Raw genomic sequence first — 16888 nt, forward strand, 5'->3', positions numbered from 1 at the left:
TGGCTGCTATCTCAATATGCTATTAAGTAGTGTAAAATATTCAGAAAATCTGTCTTCAGTAACTAAAATAATAGATGACAAATGGAAAAGGTAGTAAAAAAAGAAAATGTCAGGTATTAAATGCAATTTTGGTCATTGCATTATTGAAAAGGTTGAAGTAGACCTAGGAAAACTACATAAATGGGTGGCAAGGTTGATCAGAAAATAGCAAGTGTATGAGGAGAGACTAAATACATTTGGGTGTATGGTAGAGATGGGGAGAAGGCAAACAGAGAATGACTATTTGCCATTTCTCCCATTCTAAGAATTATGAGCAGCCAAGGCCCATAATAACAAATGAAAGGACTGTCACATGAAACACAATTAAAGCAGCAGTATTTTAATAGATATCTAGAAAGTAAATCAGCTTTCTCAGCTGAATATGAACTAAAAATATATGAAGCTGATGATTTAGACAATTCTTGAAAACATATATGTCAATTTTTTTCATAATCAAGAAATATTTTTCTCCCGTTTAGCATTTATAGGAGGATTGCATCTATTGTTCTAGATAACTCATAGTTCTATCAGATAGTTTTCCCTCATTTCAGATTTTGATTTTCTATAAATCAAATAGTATTTACAGAAGGAAAAGTTAATGCATTGGTTATCTTTAGACAGCAATACATTAAACACGGTATGTCCTGTTGCAGAATCCAAACCAATCTGCTATCTCATAGTTAAAATATCTGCACTATTCAACTCGAAGTATTTTGTAAATTAATTACTAAAGTATTGCTGGGAAATGTACATAGTATATTTATGGATACTGCTTTCCTAATAGCAAAGGTGCTTTAAAATGAAAATGATTTACTACACAGATACTTTTAGTGTTTATTTATTTATTATATATTGGGTATAAATAGTTCTGTTGCTACCTTGCAGTCAATTGTTGAGAACATATTATTACTGAAGAGTTTGTTTTAGAACCGTAAAGTAATATAAATTGGACAGGATCCCCGGAGGTCATCTGATCTGACCCCCTGCTCAAAGCAGGGCCACATCAGAGCAGTTTTCTCAGGGCCGTGTCCATGTGAGTTCTGAATTTCCCCAAGGACAGAGATTCCACAGCCTTTCTGGGCAACCCCTTCCAGTGCTTGACCACCCTCACGGTGAAAGAAAAGTTTCCTTTTATCTAATCAGAATGTCCCTTGGTGTATTTTGCAGTCCCTTTTGCAATTTGTCTTGTCACTGTGCACCTCCAGGAAGAGTCCTGTGCCCTCCCATTAGGCAGCTGTAGGCAGCAATAAGGCCACTGTGAGCTTCTCTCCAGGCTGGACAAACCCAGCTCAGCCTCTCCTCATCTGTCGTGCTCCAGCTCTCTGATCATCCTGGTGTCCTTCGCTGGGCTCATTCACATATGCCGTTGTCTGTCTTGTTCTGGGGAACTTGTTCTGGGGAACCCAGGCATGGGCACAGTTCTCCATGAGTGAGTTTGATTCACAATAGTGCTTAAAAAAGGTCTGTGTAAACTTTCAAACTACATTTATTTCTCATAAGACAGGAGTAGGTTTATGTATTAGGAATCAAAGATAGAAGTTCATTGTACTAAGCTATTTAACAAATATTTTTATAAAATATCAGCTGTCCCAGCGGACAAAGTGCTATTGCTAGTAATAATAGTTGTCTATTTCCTAGTAATTAGATGGAAAATTCTTATCTGATAAATCCTTTCTGTATATGGGTTCAGAGTATAATCACTTGCTTATTATAATTGCTACTGACTACATGGATAATGCAATTAAGGTTTCTGGTTATCTGCTATAATGTTTGGCACAGATTAGTTTCAGCTTAGGTGCTTACTGACTGTAGCAGATCTGAGAATGAAGAAATGAGGACAGAGTAAGGAAAGTGCAGAAAGTAGTCCGTAATGTGATTAGTGGCATCTTACCTAACTACTCTACTTGGAAAGCTGAGTCTTACCAGGTCAGCAGTCATGATAACAATCTAGGTAAATGAATTATTGAGTGGCAAGTTACCTTTTCATTGGCTCTCATGTATCTTTAAAGGAAAAAAAAAAACTTCTTTCTCTCTGGAAAATTTTTACCTAATGATCCAAATATTCAGTGGGGGGTTTTGTTTTGTTTTGTTTGTTTTCCAGAGTACCCATCTCATCCTTTTCACAAGACAACATTTATGAAGTCCAGCCTCCAAGAGTTGATAGGAAATCAATTGAAATATTTCATGCTCACATTCAGGCTGGAAGAGGAAACATGCAACCACTGGGAAAAGATGACTTCCTTATGTACAGAGAGTACATTCGAAACAGATATATGTAAATTCCAGCTGGATTCTGCTGCCAAGTGTAATGTACTGATAGGTCATAAAAATAACATTAGAAAGGAAATTTAATTTTGTTATTTTGAGATAATAAATTTATTATCTAACATTTCTTATTTATTATGCTTTAAACATTATATATTTACATTATTATGCTTTACAGGAAAAAAGTGATGTAATATCTGCTTTTCAGCTGAAAGAAAAAGTGTATCTTAAGAGACTAAGTGAATAATCGGAGTAGCTACCATCACTGGAAAGTATGCAGCAACTTAAGGCAAAAGAAATAGAGTGGTTAGGTTTTAATTTCTTATATTGTTATGTTTGCTAGTGAAGTTGGTGATTCACATATAAGAATCAGAAGAGAAAACTTTTCTTCTTCATTATTCCATGACACCAAACAGTTTTTTATAACAGAATATTTTTTGATATTTCTTGAGAATGTTTAGCAAAATGAGGGCTTGTGGTAATAACACAGTATCTGTGCTACACAGGGTGAAAGTGGTTTATGATTAATTACCATGGGCTTCTAGGAGGGCTCTGCAGTGAACCACTTCCCAGCTGTGCTTGGAGGTGCGGGAATGCGCTCCGCTTTACTGGGCTTGGAGTCTTAGGTGGAGGGTGCAAGAGCATCTTGTCGTTTTGCTGTATGACAGGCACTGTTCTTTTTACAGCATACTCTTTCCATCCCTGTATTTATGGTCCTATGAGGTCCTTCAGGTTCAAGCCTACAGCCTCCCAAGAAATGAGTGTCAATGAGGCAGGTACAGAGACTGGACCAGCTGGGGTGGCAGTGCAAGAGGAAGCAGTACTTGGGGATAGGTAAGACTGAACACCATGTCCAGTGCTGGGTGAGAAATGGAGAGGCTGCAGACACCTGAAGTAGGTTGTTTAATTTTGGTTTGTGATTAAAACATTTCTCAAATAAAAAAAAGGAAAAAAACTATTAGTTGCAGTTACAAGCTAAAATTCCCAACCCCAGATTTTAGTCCTTTGCATTGAAGAGTAGTGATAGTGTCATCAGCATCCTTGACAATTTATGTTATTCTCCAAGCTTGAACAGACTGTATTTCAAGATTTTCTGGAATAACTCTGAATAACTGCTTTAGGGATGTTTCAGCCAACTGTGTATAATGGATATGGAGAGCATGTCCAGGTTCATAGAAAATCAACTTGCAGGCACCAGCTCCATATACTTGGCTGCGTAGTGCAAACATAATCTGAACTTACGCAGTAAGTGGCACTTCTGTTGATCAGTAATTCAATAAAATAAAATATGCAGTGCATAAAGAAAGAAGACATAAGGTGCTTATGCAACATGTGTGTTACAGAAAGTAAGTGATTGTATGTAGTCAGTGAGAGAACATTGTACCTCAAGCTACTAAAAATTGTGGTGCCCATTCTCTTTTGTTAATTGATTAATACTGTTTTGAGAGACATGAATGTAGTTTAGAAGACACAAGAATTAAACGTTATTTTACATAATACTTAATTGCAACTATCGACATTTTTTTATCTGGAAAATGCCTGGGCTGAACTCTTCTGACCAATGTAAAAAATATTTTGAATGAATAAATGCTTGCTTTGGAAAGATTTGGAGCTGAAGTCTTTATCCCAATGAAGTGAATGCATGCTTTTCTTACTACACTTAAATTATTTCAGAGAATGATTTGTAGATTTTAACATTCCTCATATTCTTGTTGCTCTTAGATGCTGGTATCTCATAAAAGTTGCCCTTCAAAGTGTACCACTTAACCACAAATTAGGCAAAATATGATAATCCACTTCCTATTCCAACAGATAATGCTGTTGCAAAATATAGGAATTGCAATAATTGTACAGTTCTCAGACAAACTATGACCAGACTTTAGTTATTCAAACAAAAAACTTTAAGCAAAAGAGAATTAAAGGTTTTTTTCTTTTTTTACAGTTTTAAAAGATGAACGCTATCTCCAGTCCATTATCCTTATGTAATTGAAGGCTTTTCAGTGTCTCTCTACATGTGTGCCCTGACGGTTTTGTAGCAGTGTCCCCTTGAATCTTTTAGCATGTATAACTGCTTCATGTTTCTCCTTCCAGTTAGAAGAGATAAAAATACTAGCTGTTTATAGGGGGTTAAGTTATGCTCATTAATTCATATGATAAGATGCTCAGGTATTATTTTTCAGGTGGTAGCTTGTGTGATCTCCCATCACTGTGTTGCAGCTGTTCAGAGTACTTCAGGGTACCAATGTCAACTATTTACTAGACTTGCTTAAAAAACAAACAAACAAACAAAAAGCCAAACTCCCAGTTTAATGCTGTCTGAATGTCAYGCAAATTTTCAACAGTCTCAATAGATCTTCTTCCTAATGTATGTAAAGGGTTGATTTATAAGAAAACCTGTTCAGCACCCACATACCAAGTTCAGTTATAGGAAGGACTCCAGAGTTGCTGACTTTTGACCTACCTACCTTATTCGATGCTCGTGCTAAGCATAGCATATGTGGCTGAACCTTAGTTCAGTCCTCGGCTGTGTTAGAAGTTCTGGATAGATACATATATTTCCTTTTCAGAATTTGAGAAAACATGTGCAACATAAATATAAACACAAAGAGGCTGTGTTGGCTCTGAAGACTAATACAGTGCTCTTTTTACTCTAAATGCAAATGATCTGTTTTAAAATTTAACTGTATGGACAAATAAAGTTTCTTTCTGAGAAAAATATTTTTCTCCTCCAAACATATTTAGTTTTTTTCAGGGGGGTTGAAGGCTACATTAAAACAAAATACCAAAATGTACACCTGGAGGTGATGATTTTGGGTGCTTTTCTGGGTGGATATCCCGCTTTATTTGCAACAGCAAAAATCCTCTGAGTTTTCTTGAAAGATAAAAACTTTCAAGATGAACGTGATCTTGTGCAAGTTTTAGTAGTGTTTAGGGGTGACATTTCACATTTGTTTCAAATTAATTGGCTTTCTGTGAGAAAAAAAATCTATCTTATCCTATTTACCTTAAGTGTTTAAGGAACATAATAGAATTTAGTTCCAAATTCTCATTTGCAAAGAGCTTTGTGAAATGTAGAGCTTTTATTATACTTCTATTACCTTATTACTGTATTCAGATCTCATGTTAGATAGAACTACTAATTATTTTCTTTATTAAAATGCAGATGTAAAACACAAAGCTAACTTTTGCAGACTGACTATTAGTCCAAATAGAAATGCATTTTTTTACTTTGATTTTTATTATTCCTATTAGTTCCCTAGATAGAATGAAAAAATCTGGTGTTTTTTCTTATACTTGTAGAGCTCCTCAAGAGGTTTTGAAGGATCCTGAGATAACCTGAAAATGCTAGTGATCTGTAGTTTAACTTTATTCATGTAAAGAACCAGAAAATAACTTGAATTACCTATCCTGAGGGGACTATTAGTAATTTTCTTTCTTTTGCAGTTTGAGACACTGTGAAAACACAGCCTAAAGGGAAGACTGTTAATACTAGAGTCAGTCTTGAACCTGTACTTTCTAGACATGATGAATTTAATGTAAGCAAAAACTAACAGCTATTATCAGAATGTTGAATATGCCATGGAATAATACAAAGATTTTAAGACAAAGCATTTTGTGTTGTATCTAAGTTTCTTAGAAGTAACATTGGTAGTACATAAGCATCATATTAACAGCTTGATTCAGTAATGCAGGTTGGTATTTAGGTGGAAGAGAGAATTTAAAATAACAATGCATTTATATGCAAAAATATAATTTGTTTCATACCAGGATAAACTTGACCCAGAGCTTGTAAATGATTGCTACAGTGATCATATATACTTGACATGAGAAAATGTATAATAATGTTAATACTGCCTCTTTCACGCATTCATATCTTGAGCTATATATCCAGAATCCAAAACTATGTATTTAAACAGTACTTCTTTCTTTAACTTGTTTACTTGAGGTTTGTGCCCTGAAGGTTGTTTAGAACTTTATTGATATTCTTAGTCTGTCTTCATTTAATTTATGTAACTAGAAGTCCCCCATCTGATTCCTGTAATATGTGCTCTACTAACACAGTTTCACTTACTGGCCTGTAGAGCTCAGGCACTGCAGGTTACTCACATGTTACTCATTTCAAGTCATCTGCTATAAAATGTTGCTAGTTGCAGAAGAAAGGATTAGAAGAAGTTGGGAAGAACTGGTAAATTGAAAAATGATTCATGAGACAAATTTTCAAATTGTACATTTTCCTTAACAACAGTATTTTGTTATTCTTTCACCAAGGTCCATATTCATGATACTTCCCTATTTATTTTGTGGACAAATGCAATACAGCATAAAGATGCAAAACAAACAGCAGTATTTGTGTTGTGGCTTTAAAAAAATTAAAATGCATGAAGCTCTTGTAAAACAGCAGACTGCTGGCAGTTGGACTTCAGAAGCTGATTGCACTAAAAGATTACATCTTTTATTTACATTTGCTAATAAAAAAAATTACATCCTTTGTTAGCTTATATCAATACAATTGCAGTATATATAGGGTGGAGGACATGTTCATCTCTGAAAGGGAAGTTATCTTTTTCAGTTTAAGCAAGAAAAATGTGTTGGTAAATTTTGCACAGCTGTAGCAATAGAATTCAGATAAGATGCTAGAATATATATACCTGTCATCCTGTCAAACAAGCAGTGTCTTTATCATTCCATCTTGTTGCATTATTGTTGTATCTTGCTGTCTGGTGGGGTTTTTGGATTCTTTGGCGATTGCATTTAGTTTCTAAAATTACAGACTGTGTTTATGCCAAGTAGTCTACATCCTCCATCTAAGGAAGCTAATCAGTTAATGGATTAATGGATCATTGTTTGCTGCTTCTAAATTTTTCATTGAGTAAAGTAAAAATAGTTAAATATCTGGTTTTATATTTTTCTTTGAAAAGGAAATTTTGAAAATTGAAAATGTGATATTAATTTTACTGATGTTCTAGTAATTGCCACTATACACGAGATTGGGATAATCAAAAATTAGATGAGTGTTCTCAAAAAAAAAATCTAGATAGTGCTGGAAGTAATGATTCAGGAAATAAGATTTTACTTTTCATTTTCCTTTTTCTGACCTTTTGCCCCATTTTCACGCGGAGGGACAGTAGGTAAGTGTTGTTGAGAGAAAACGAAGATCTTTTAGAGACATTAACACAATATGCAAAGACTCACTAACAAAATGAGTGTAAGATCATCATAAAGTGGCCAAACATTTGAGATTCTGCTGTATAGGCAGGTTTATGAGTATAAGGTTCTGCTTCACGTGGCATAGAAACATACTCATCCATCCAACTTAGCCTTTTGCCTGTTGATCTCAGTGAGGTATGTATTTGAGATTACAGGACTTTTAGATACTAACTCAGTAAACTAAAACTCCTTAGCACTGTGAGTACAGCCATGACAACTCAGTTGGCAAAGCTAAAGTTTAAAATGGGCATTTACCCAACAGTTCTTTACCAGGATGATTTTTAAATGCCTTCCACTAGTGCCCTGAGTGTTCTGACTGGCAGTTTTTGTGTGATTTGTTCTCTCATATTCTCTTTCCAGAGAGACTCAAAAGTCTTGTACTGTGACCCTGAGACAGGACCTTTTCAATGTGCACACAGCTATAGGTACCAGAGGGGAGAAGGTGTAAGAATGGTACCTAGTTCTGGGATAACCTTTATGGTAGCTCTTTGTTTTGCCATTGAGCTTTTTAGATTTTGGGGCAGGACCCTAAGAAGGTTCTGTTGGCTCTCACGAACTCAGGCCAGCAACAGTACTAGTATAAACTCTAAAGCTCGTGACCTGTAAAAAACAACTGTTTGACAATAAGATGAAATACCAGCTTCACTCTGAAGATGAGAGCTTCACCCTATCAGTACTCCAGAAATAGTTACACATGCAAGTACAGTTCATTGAAGATAAAATGGTGCATACACTGTACTTGAATAGTTGCATGAGTATTACATTATGTGTAAAGTTTTGTTCCATTTGCTGGCATAGCTGTTCTGAATCTGAGTTATCACCTGGAGACTGGTATGGAAAAGATATGATGTGTTTGGCTCCCAAATGCCTCAGTCTATCTTCTCTATATTTAAAAAAAATCTAATTAAAGTTGTCATTTTTGGTGGTGGTTTAAAAGTGATAGGGAACTAGTACAATATGTTACAAATTATTCATGAAAAAAATCATACATTAAAATTCCAATTCTTGCAAATACTGATATTCAGCAGTTACATATTGCAGGTCTTAAATCTATATGCTAGAAAGAAAACAGTTACAGCTGTGAATCTRTCTGCTGGAATCAAGTAAAGACTTGACTGAGAAAAGGCATGAAAAACAATGTTTAGCATTATTAGATTTTTCTGGAGGAGCAATGCACAGAGAGCGCTTCTCTTTTGTATTCCCTGTCAATTCAGATACTCCTTTTTAATAAGGGTTCCCTTTGGTTATCCTATTTTCCTTTTTATTCTGTTTTTCTGTTAATTTCTTTTTTTGATTTCCCTTCCCTCTTCACCACCACCTGTAGTTCAGAATCCATTTTCTTACCCCTGAATTGTGCCACAAGTTGCAGTTTTCCCACTGTAATCCATCTCCTCCTTTCAAAGCATTTATTCCTTGAAGCAGAACTCCCTAAATTTTATCTTTTTTTTTTTGAAGTCTTAATGTTTTCTTCATCAATCCGTATCCCATATTTTTTAAATGCTGTTGGTGCCATCATCTGCCATGTCTCATTCCCTACCTCTTGTGGCAGTGACAGAAATGTGCATTGGCTCTTTTGGGTTCTCTTTGCCTTGGTAGCATATTCCTGAGAGGTGCTCTGCCTGGATAGAGGCTGTTAGTTCTTGAAGAAATTGCAGACATCATCTAAAACCTTTTCCTCTAGAGAAAGTCAAGTGCTGCCCTCATTAAAAAACTAGGAGGGCATATAAACTAGTCCCCTTTGATTACTCTTGGTCCTGCTATACCAGCGTTCTCCATCCTACTGCACAGTTATCCAAGGGGGAGGGAGGTTCCCCCAAAAGTCAGTGTGGAGGCAGGCTTTCTGTTTTCTCTTTCCCTAGTCTTTGCTGATGGTTTTAGAACCACTTAAGGCAGAAATGGAGACCTGTCCAGCTCTGCCTTGCAGTTTTTCACTTGTACTCCCAAGAAGGTGGCTCCAGCCCATCTCATCAAGCTAGTATCAGCACGTGTCATGCTCACTAGCAGCTCGGGGGAGAGATTTTGCAGTGACAAGCCTGGCTCAGGTCCCTCAGGAGCTTTGATTCAGTTCTGATGCCCTTTTTCCCTCCCCCTTCCTCAACATTAATGGTGGGATCAGACATGCTCAGGACTGGGGCCCATGTTTTTGGCTCTTTTAGGTACTCTCAGTGTTAAAACTGACATTAATCTTGTGTCAGGTTTGCGCTCAAGTATGAGTTCTGCTTCTTCAAGGCCTTTATTTCTCCCAAGTACCAAGRACAGTTCCCGCCCGTGCATCTGTCTGCCCGGCACCCCTGTGAGATCCTCGGGGACACTGGGTAAGGATGTTACACACTCACATGCTTGCTCACTCGCTCTCTCAGTGGTACATATTGATGTGCATGAATAAAAGCTAAGACTGAGCATGCTTAAAACCAGCCTGTGGTAACTTTCATCTGATTGCTTTCAGAAAACATTTGTTTTCCCTGTCCATTTCTTAAAGCATGTATAAAACATCCCAAACATCTTGACTGAATAGGGTTAATAGAAAATTCAAATATAATTTTCCCCCTTATTTGTGTCATTATCCTCACGTCTCCTCAGTTTAAACCTACTAAAGAGAGACCTGAAGATAACACAAATAAGGAGAAAAATTATATTTGAATTTTCTATTAACCCAATCAAAATCCTAGCTTTTGCATGTCTCTAGGATATAACAAAAAAACAGCTTTCAGGCAGTGTTTATTCTTCTTAAGATAGGCAACATATTACTTCAGCACTGCATCATGAGCCATTTTTCTGTGCTACAGAGGTTCTTGTGGGAACTGGAATTCAGTTATCATCCCGCACTACCTGCGGCACAAACACACTCCATTCAGGTGACGCTGGTATGAGTTCATGCTGTGTCAAGTTCACAGGAGTGACACTATCTTACTCCTTACTGCAAATGTTTCCTTCAAAATTCAGGCATCCAAAGGTAGTTATCAACATCATGTGTTGACCTGGTTTTACAGAAGCACTGGTTCAAATATTCTCCAAGCATACAGCCTCATTATACCTCAAATTTTAAATAATTCAGATCTGGGCTTCTGCTGGGAGATCCTTTGGGCCTGGGAAGAGAAATAAAAATCCAAAATAAGTAGTAATGTAAGAAAAGTCATCTCTTCATTTTGCTACTTTTATGAATGCTGCATTTACCTTGTCCTTCATTTTTCTGTTTTGTCACCTTCATTTCTGATTGTGTAAGCATTACTGTACTCCCCAAGTGAAAACCTGAGCTCACTGCAAACCATGAGAGGAGCCACGAATGCAGGTTTGCATGATATTTATCCTTTTTCCTTATGATTACTGACAAACATGTGAGGAAATTAGCAGTTTAACTCACGGCAGGTAGCAGTCCTTTGCATCTTTTTTTGCAGGATCCCTCGCTGCTGACTGGTGCCTCTGGTGCAAGTCGGCTGGCTCAGACCGAGGGGACATGCCCTGCCCTACCTTGCCCTGTCCTGCAGAGGTAGGACCACCTGCAGCAACTCCAGACCTTCTGCAGGAATAAATGGGCTTTCGTGGCACCTCGTGAGTCTTCTGCCCTGACCATCGTCTCCCCAAACACACAAGCAAAGGAGCCCAAACCACATCCAGGTCGGGGTCGGACCTGCTCTCTGCAAACTGCCTAGCTCAGGCTGTACAGGTCTGTGACTAACCAGATCAGTGCTCGCAATTGTTGCTGCTGTGCCAAGGGAGGCTTTCAGGGTGGTTAATACTGTAGTTTACCTAAGGCTAGTGGAAACTGCCAATATGCAGGTGAACTTATGTTTCTTTGCTAAACCTGTAATCCTAATTTGCCTCTGGAGGTTTTGTTTGTCTATTACTAATACATGCAAAATTAGTATACGTGAATCACTGGTTACATATTTAACATCAGGATTATCTGCCTCAATAATAGTTAACTCTGAGAGAACAGAGTTCCTAAATTGCATTAATGCCATTGATGGTGCCTATGGAAAGCAGCGCAGCTATGTACATTGTGAAGGGCACTGTCACACTGGTGTAGTGGCTGGCCGGACTACATGTGTGTAAAGCCAGCCCTTCCTGGCACCATCTAACATTAGTCACCATGGTGGTCACCATCCGATATTGCTGAATCTCATYTATCCCAACAATTCATTTTTTTCTGACTGAGCAGTTGTTGAAGCAACTATTGAAAACTTGTCTGTCTTGCATTTTTCTCTGCATGACAGAGAAAAAGAAAACCAAAAAAATTCCCCAACAACTTGGACATCAATAGCCAAGAATGGGAGAAAGCTTAGATAAACACTGTCAGGACACTGGATGTGTAGACGTGGGTTTCTAACAGCAGACCTGGTTCTTTTTGTCACTAGTCTGTAAATGAGTARTATCTGCAGTCCTATAAATGCCCTTTCCATTTTTCCTGGGATTTCTGATTCAGGTGGTCTAAGACAATAATTTAAGTCAGGTTAAAGCATAAYTCAACATTATTCTAACAGAATGACAAAGGTATTAACAGAGCAGTATATGCACTTTATTTTGTCTAGTCTATATTTCTAATACTTTGTTCTGCTTGTTTTATTACTAATGTATTCAAAATTAATGTGAATGAACCAATTAGTTGTTTAATTTCTTTAAATTGTTTAATTTTCCCCATTTTCTCTGGTAATACAGTGTGGATCATGCGAGGAGAAAAGGAAGAGAAAAGGGAAACTAAGGAAAATGGTAAGATTTATGCTATCAATAAAACTTAAACCCATCTCTTTACATGCAAACATTCCCCACAGCCTAGGAATCCCTCCACTTCTCCCATAATAACAATATGCTTCTGTGCCACTCTCTTCCCAGGCTTTTCCCTGAACAAGTCTTTGGATAATAGACTCCAGATGCTCACAGGTCTTGGCGGTGAAGCCTGATGCTGGGCTTATAGCTTTGCAGTCTTCTGCGAGTTTCTGTTTTCCTCCTCCTGAGCTCAGAAGGGCATTTTGTAGGATCATGAACTCCCTGCTCAGCAAGAGAGGGACAACTCAGCCAAACCTCTCCTGACAGAGGCAGGATTTTAAGGAGGTGTTAGAGCTGTCATGTGGCAGGGAATCCTTTTCTTCCCAAAACTCCCATAACCTTTCTGTTCCAGATGATCTAGGTGAGCTTTTAGATATTATCCCTTTCACCCTCCCTTCTCTCCCCATAAGTAATGGTCCTTTACAGTGCTTTCAGCATGGGTTAGCAAGAGCTAGCATGCATCGTGGTGAGGCAGCGGGGGGAAAGGAAAGAAGGAAGATAAGGGAACAGCCAGAGTTGTCTCTGTGAAAATAGAGGGTTGGATCCCAGTGAACTGTATTTGAATGAGCAAGTTGAGTGTACGGGAAAGAATATAGTTGCTAGGACCTGCACAAAGGCATCGAGGGACCAGCTATACATGAGCCTGGACACATTCACATCGTTCACTTTCATGTTGTCAGGCAAGTGGGTAGGTTCACATTACAAAGCCTGGAGCACACCTTGCTCCAGAGCCCCAGCTGAGTGTGTGAGCATGCGTCCAGCATGCACAGAAGCATGTGAAGCTTGTGCTCCTGCGGGGGGGAGGAGGCTGGGTCACAGCACGTGTAAAGCAAGCAGAAAGCCTGCCTTTGAGACATCCCCACTATCCACATGAGCTCTGGTGGGTGTCACAGCAGTCATTTGGAAGATACACGTGCCAAACCTYATTTGAATTTCCAAAGGTCACAGTTGTCATTCTCAGTGCACCAGCGTTCTCATTAACAAGTGTCTCCAGCTGGTCCTGTGCAATGGCTGCAGAACGTGCTGTTGTAACCGAGCAGTGGGGTACAGGGCTAACCCGGCGGACTCAGGTTCATGCACTGTGTTCTCCATTTAAGGGGCTTCACAGAAGAGGAGACTGTGTACTGGGCACATTATGTAGGTGATCAGATTTTGACCTAGCCAGCATTTCTTGCTGGGTGTTGCATGAAACTTTTAGAGCAATTGTCCAGAGCTGTTGGTTGGTCTATAGGACCACCTGATTGAAGTTCATCCTACCTGATAATAGCGGCATCAAATCCAGGTAGGCTGCAAACAGACAACGTGGCTTCCAGAGACAGTCGTACTACCTACAAAGCACTTGTCTTAGGGTGGGATGAATTACCCCTCTGCAGGTGCTTATTTCTGCCCATTGTGCCAACCTTGGAGGAACCTGTACAACTGGCATAGCTGAGGCATCTGCACTTAAACAACCAAAAATTAGATGGGTCCCTCAGTACCTTCTATAAAATTTGGCAGAGCCCTGATATAAATGACCAGAGCTACAGTATTATAGTTGACAGTGTATCCTTTACAAAATAGTTTTATGGCTTTAACTTCTGCTTAAACTGTTCCAGTCACAGGTAAACATACCTCTGGTACAATGCTTCACTAAAATAAGGGCATGCGACACTTCAGGACTACCTCATGTTGTCAGTAGTGCATGGGGCTTGGGATCTATCACCAACCAGTGCAGAGAACAGGCTTCCTGGGATCAGCGGAGCCTGTCAATGTTCAGTGGCTGGGACCGTCTGCAAAACAGGATGAGTTTGCATCTGCATTGCTGACTGCTGTTGTCAGTTCTCTACCCACATTAGTAGTCTGGTCCATGGACCAGCTCTCCTTGACTCCCCTGAGATTAGCAAAGCTTAGCTCTGCTTCTCCCCTGCCTGCTGTCACCATGTTCTCCTTCTGCTGCCTTGGCTTTGATTTCTGGTGGACATTATGTTATGAAATAGCTTTTCCAGTAACATTTATACCATTAGAGAATTCACAGACCCATCCACTTCCCACTCATGAAATGTTTTTCCCTCAAAGACTGGGAATGAAAAGTACGTCCTAGAGTATTCACTGCAGCCTGCTGAGCAAAAGCCACAAGCTCACATGAGAGCACTACTCTTCCATGGGTACAGGAAAGCGTCCAAGGCCTGAAGAGGAGGCTGGTCACAAGTAATTGGGAATCTTCACTTCTCTGCCGTACAAATACTGTGTGATCTCTCATCTACCTAATGTATCAGAAGTGCATCTTGCTTTTGGACATTCAGTAYTGTGTGTGTCCAGATCACTCAATCTGCTGGTTATCACTGTGCATCTGCTCCTTGCTCCCATTTATTAAGTGTTGGATTTGGAACATACTGGAGATAAATACTATCTATAGCATAAGCTATACTGATTTAGTTGTTGCCTAGATGGGTCTTTTACACTTTTTTTCTTACAATTTTTTAGAGACATGTTTTTTGCCTACTATCATACTACATATCTTTGCCATTGCACATTTTATAAATCCCTCTGCGTGTCTCCAGGAGCATGGGTCTGAGCACGGGGCCACTTGATTCCTGCTCTGAGCTTACACAAAATTGTCCTTCACCTTTTCAGCCCTGTAGTGGCAGATGTGAAACTGGTAGGTTTGGCTGAGATTAGCAAGACCAAGGAAGTATTTCTTGCTAATTTTTCCTCTAGGCATTGGTATGCTTTTTTGTTGTGTAATGTCTGGACTGCAGATTTGGGTTGACTTGGAATTAGATGTCTCTGTTTATTTCCCCTAATATTTTCTGTCTGTTTTTTCTTTTCCTCAGCACAGGCTCAGTGATTTTGCTATTAACTGTCTCTGGTAGAAGTAGAGGCTGCAGTGTGTAGTTAACACCTTTTCCATGTTCCCAACAGGTTGTGACAGACCCAGATTGCAGCAGGGTCTAAGTGCTCCAGGTACAAACCTGAAATTTCCTTTTAGGGACTCTTCATCCCATCCTCATAAGCGAAGAGACTATTCAGAAAAAGTCTGAGAAGACATAAATGCAAAACATCTCTTTTCTTCCTTTAACTAAATCAGAGACTTGTCTCTCACAAATGTCTAAATATCTCACTATAACTTCTGCTCAGCCTTCTCATACTGCTACTTGAAGTCATCAACAGATGTTCATCTTGCACATACAAGAAGAAGGGCCCACTTGTTCAGTGCTGCAGAAGATGAAAAATGTTGGCAAACCACATTTGTCTTCTTAACAGCATGAGTGTATTTGAGACTAAGCATTACCGTGCCGTGCATGAGTGTATTTCAACGCACAGCCAATGGAGATGGGTATTTTCAGTATGACAGTAGCTATGTCAGCTTGTGTTTTGATAACAGCAGATGACAGGAGGCATTTTGAAAGAGCATGGTTTTTTACATAGAAATCTYGGAGTTAAACATTTTTATTTTTGTGTTGGAAGCAAAGTTTTCTGGTATAAAATAAAAATATCATTAAAACACTATCAATACTGCAAAATGTACAGTATGTACAGTATCAAAAAAATTAATCTGAGTTAATAATTAAGTCTGTAAATCCTCAAAAAAAATTGTTTTCCTCAATGTAAGTGCCAAGATTCTTCATATTCTTCATAAATAAAAGATACTTTTCAGCTTTAAATTATGGAGCAATTGCAAGCACTCCTATAAAGAAATTAAAATGTTTTGAATATTTGGATGTAACAAATACACATTTCTCARTTTTTCCATTCCTTTCTTTTTGCAGGCAAAACCAGATTTTCCAGCTCTCTGCTCAGGGTCATTTTGCATGTTGAGCTGTCAGTAATTCAAAAAACATTTTGCAGGAAGGGTGAGTAAGAAATCTTCAGTTTCCATGTATGCCAAGAGTAGGTCCCAGGATTCTATATACTTATCCTTACCCTGTTTTGAGGTGCTGTAGTACATACTGATGACAGACTCTCTGTAGCATTCATTCTTTGAACCCCAGCTTGAAGACTGTAACCGTCCTCCTCTTTGCTGACAATGTGCTTTTTGCTGACACGGTTGGTAAACCTTCTCTCTCCCCCTCTTCCTCTCACTCATATTTTCCCTCCCCTCTTTTACAGTAGCTTATTCCCATTGGCCTTTCAAGCTCCGTGGACTCTGTCACAAATACTCTTGCAATAACCTCAAGAGTTTTTTGGAAATTTGCTACTTGCTTTAACGTGGTTAAAGGCTGTTGTTCACTGGTCAGTCCCTACAGAACATCCTTCGTTTAAATTGACAGCGACATGAAGGGAGGTGCTTGTTGGTTCAGCTACAAAAACTGCTGTAGATTTTCAACTTCAGAAATACAATAGCAGAAGGAAAATGTACAGATGCTTTGCTTCCAGTTCATAGACAAGAACTCATTTTTAAAGACACTGATATTTAGGGTCAGATCTTTCTCACATTGAACTTTGTGGGAGTATCGCTTTGAGGTCAGTGGCAGCAGCAGCAGACCCTAAAATTTTAGCATAAAAACCTTCTAAAACATGTGTTACATGGGTAGAAATATGCAATGCTGTATGTGCTCAGTATTGTCAGCACGTTGTCCGGCAGCACTGTTCTTAACGGCAGAGAGGTTATTGTTTAACCGAGGACACCATT

The 16888-nt window shown here is 38.7% G+C and overlaps 1 protein-coding gene across 4 annotated transcripts in view; it reads left to right on the plus strand.

Moving 5' to 3' along the window:
• Window positions 1-2432, plus strand: part of FIG4 (FIG4 phosphoinositide 5-phosphatase) — an 80034-nt gene extending 77602 nt beyond the window's left edge. For all 4 annotated transcript variants that reach the window (XM_026072015.1, XM_026072014.1, XM_026072019.1 and 1 more), the window contains one exon: window positions 2141-2432. In XM_026072015.1, the coding sequence (XP_025927800.1) occupies window positions 2141-2318 (178 nt within the window). In that variant the 3' untranslated portion in view covers window positions 2319-2432. The remainder of the gene's footprint in view (window positions 1-2140) is intronic.
• The last annotated feature ends 14456 nt before the right edge of the window (window positions 2433-16888 follow it).

Source organism: Apteryx rowi, unplaced genomic scaffold, assembly GCF_003343035.1.
Source record: "Apteryx rowi isolate R43461 unplaced genomic scaffold, aptRow1 scaffold_334, whole genome shotgun sequence".
NCBI lineage: Eukaryota > Metazoa > Chordata > Aves > Apterygiformes > Apterygidae > Apteryx > Apteryx rowi.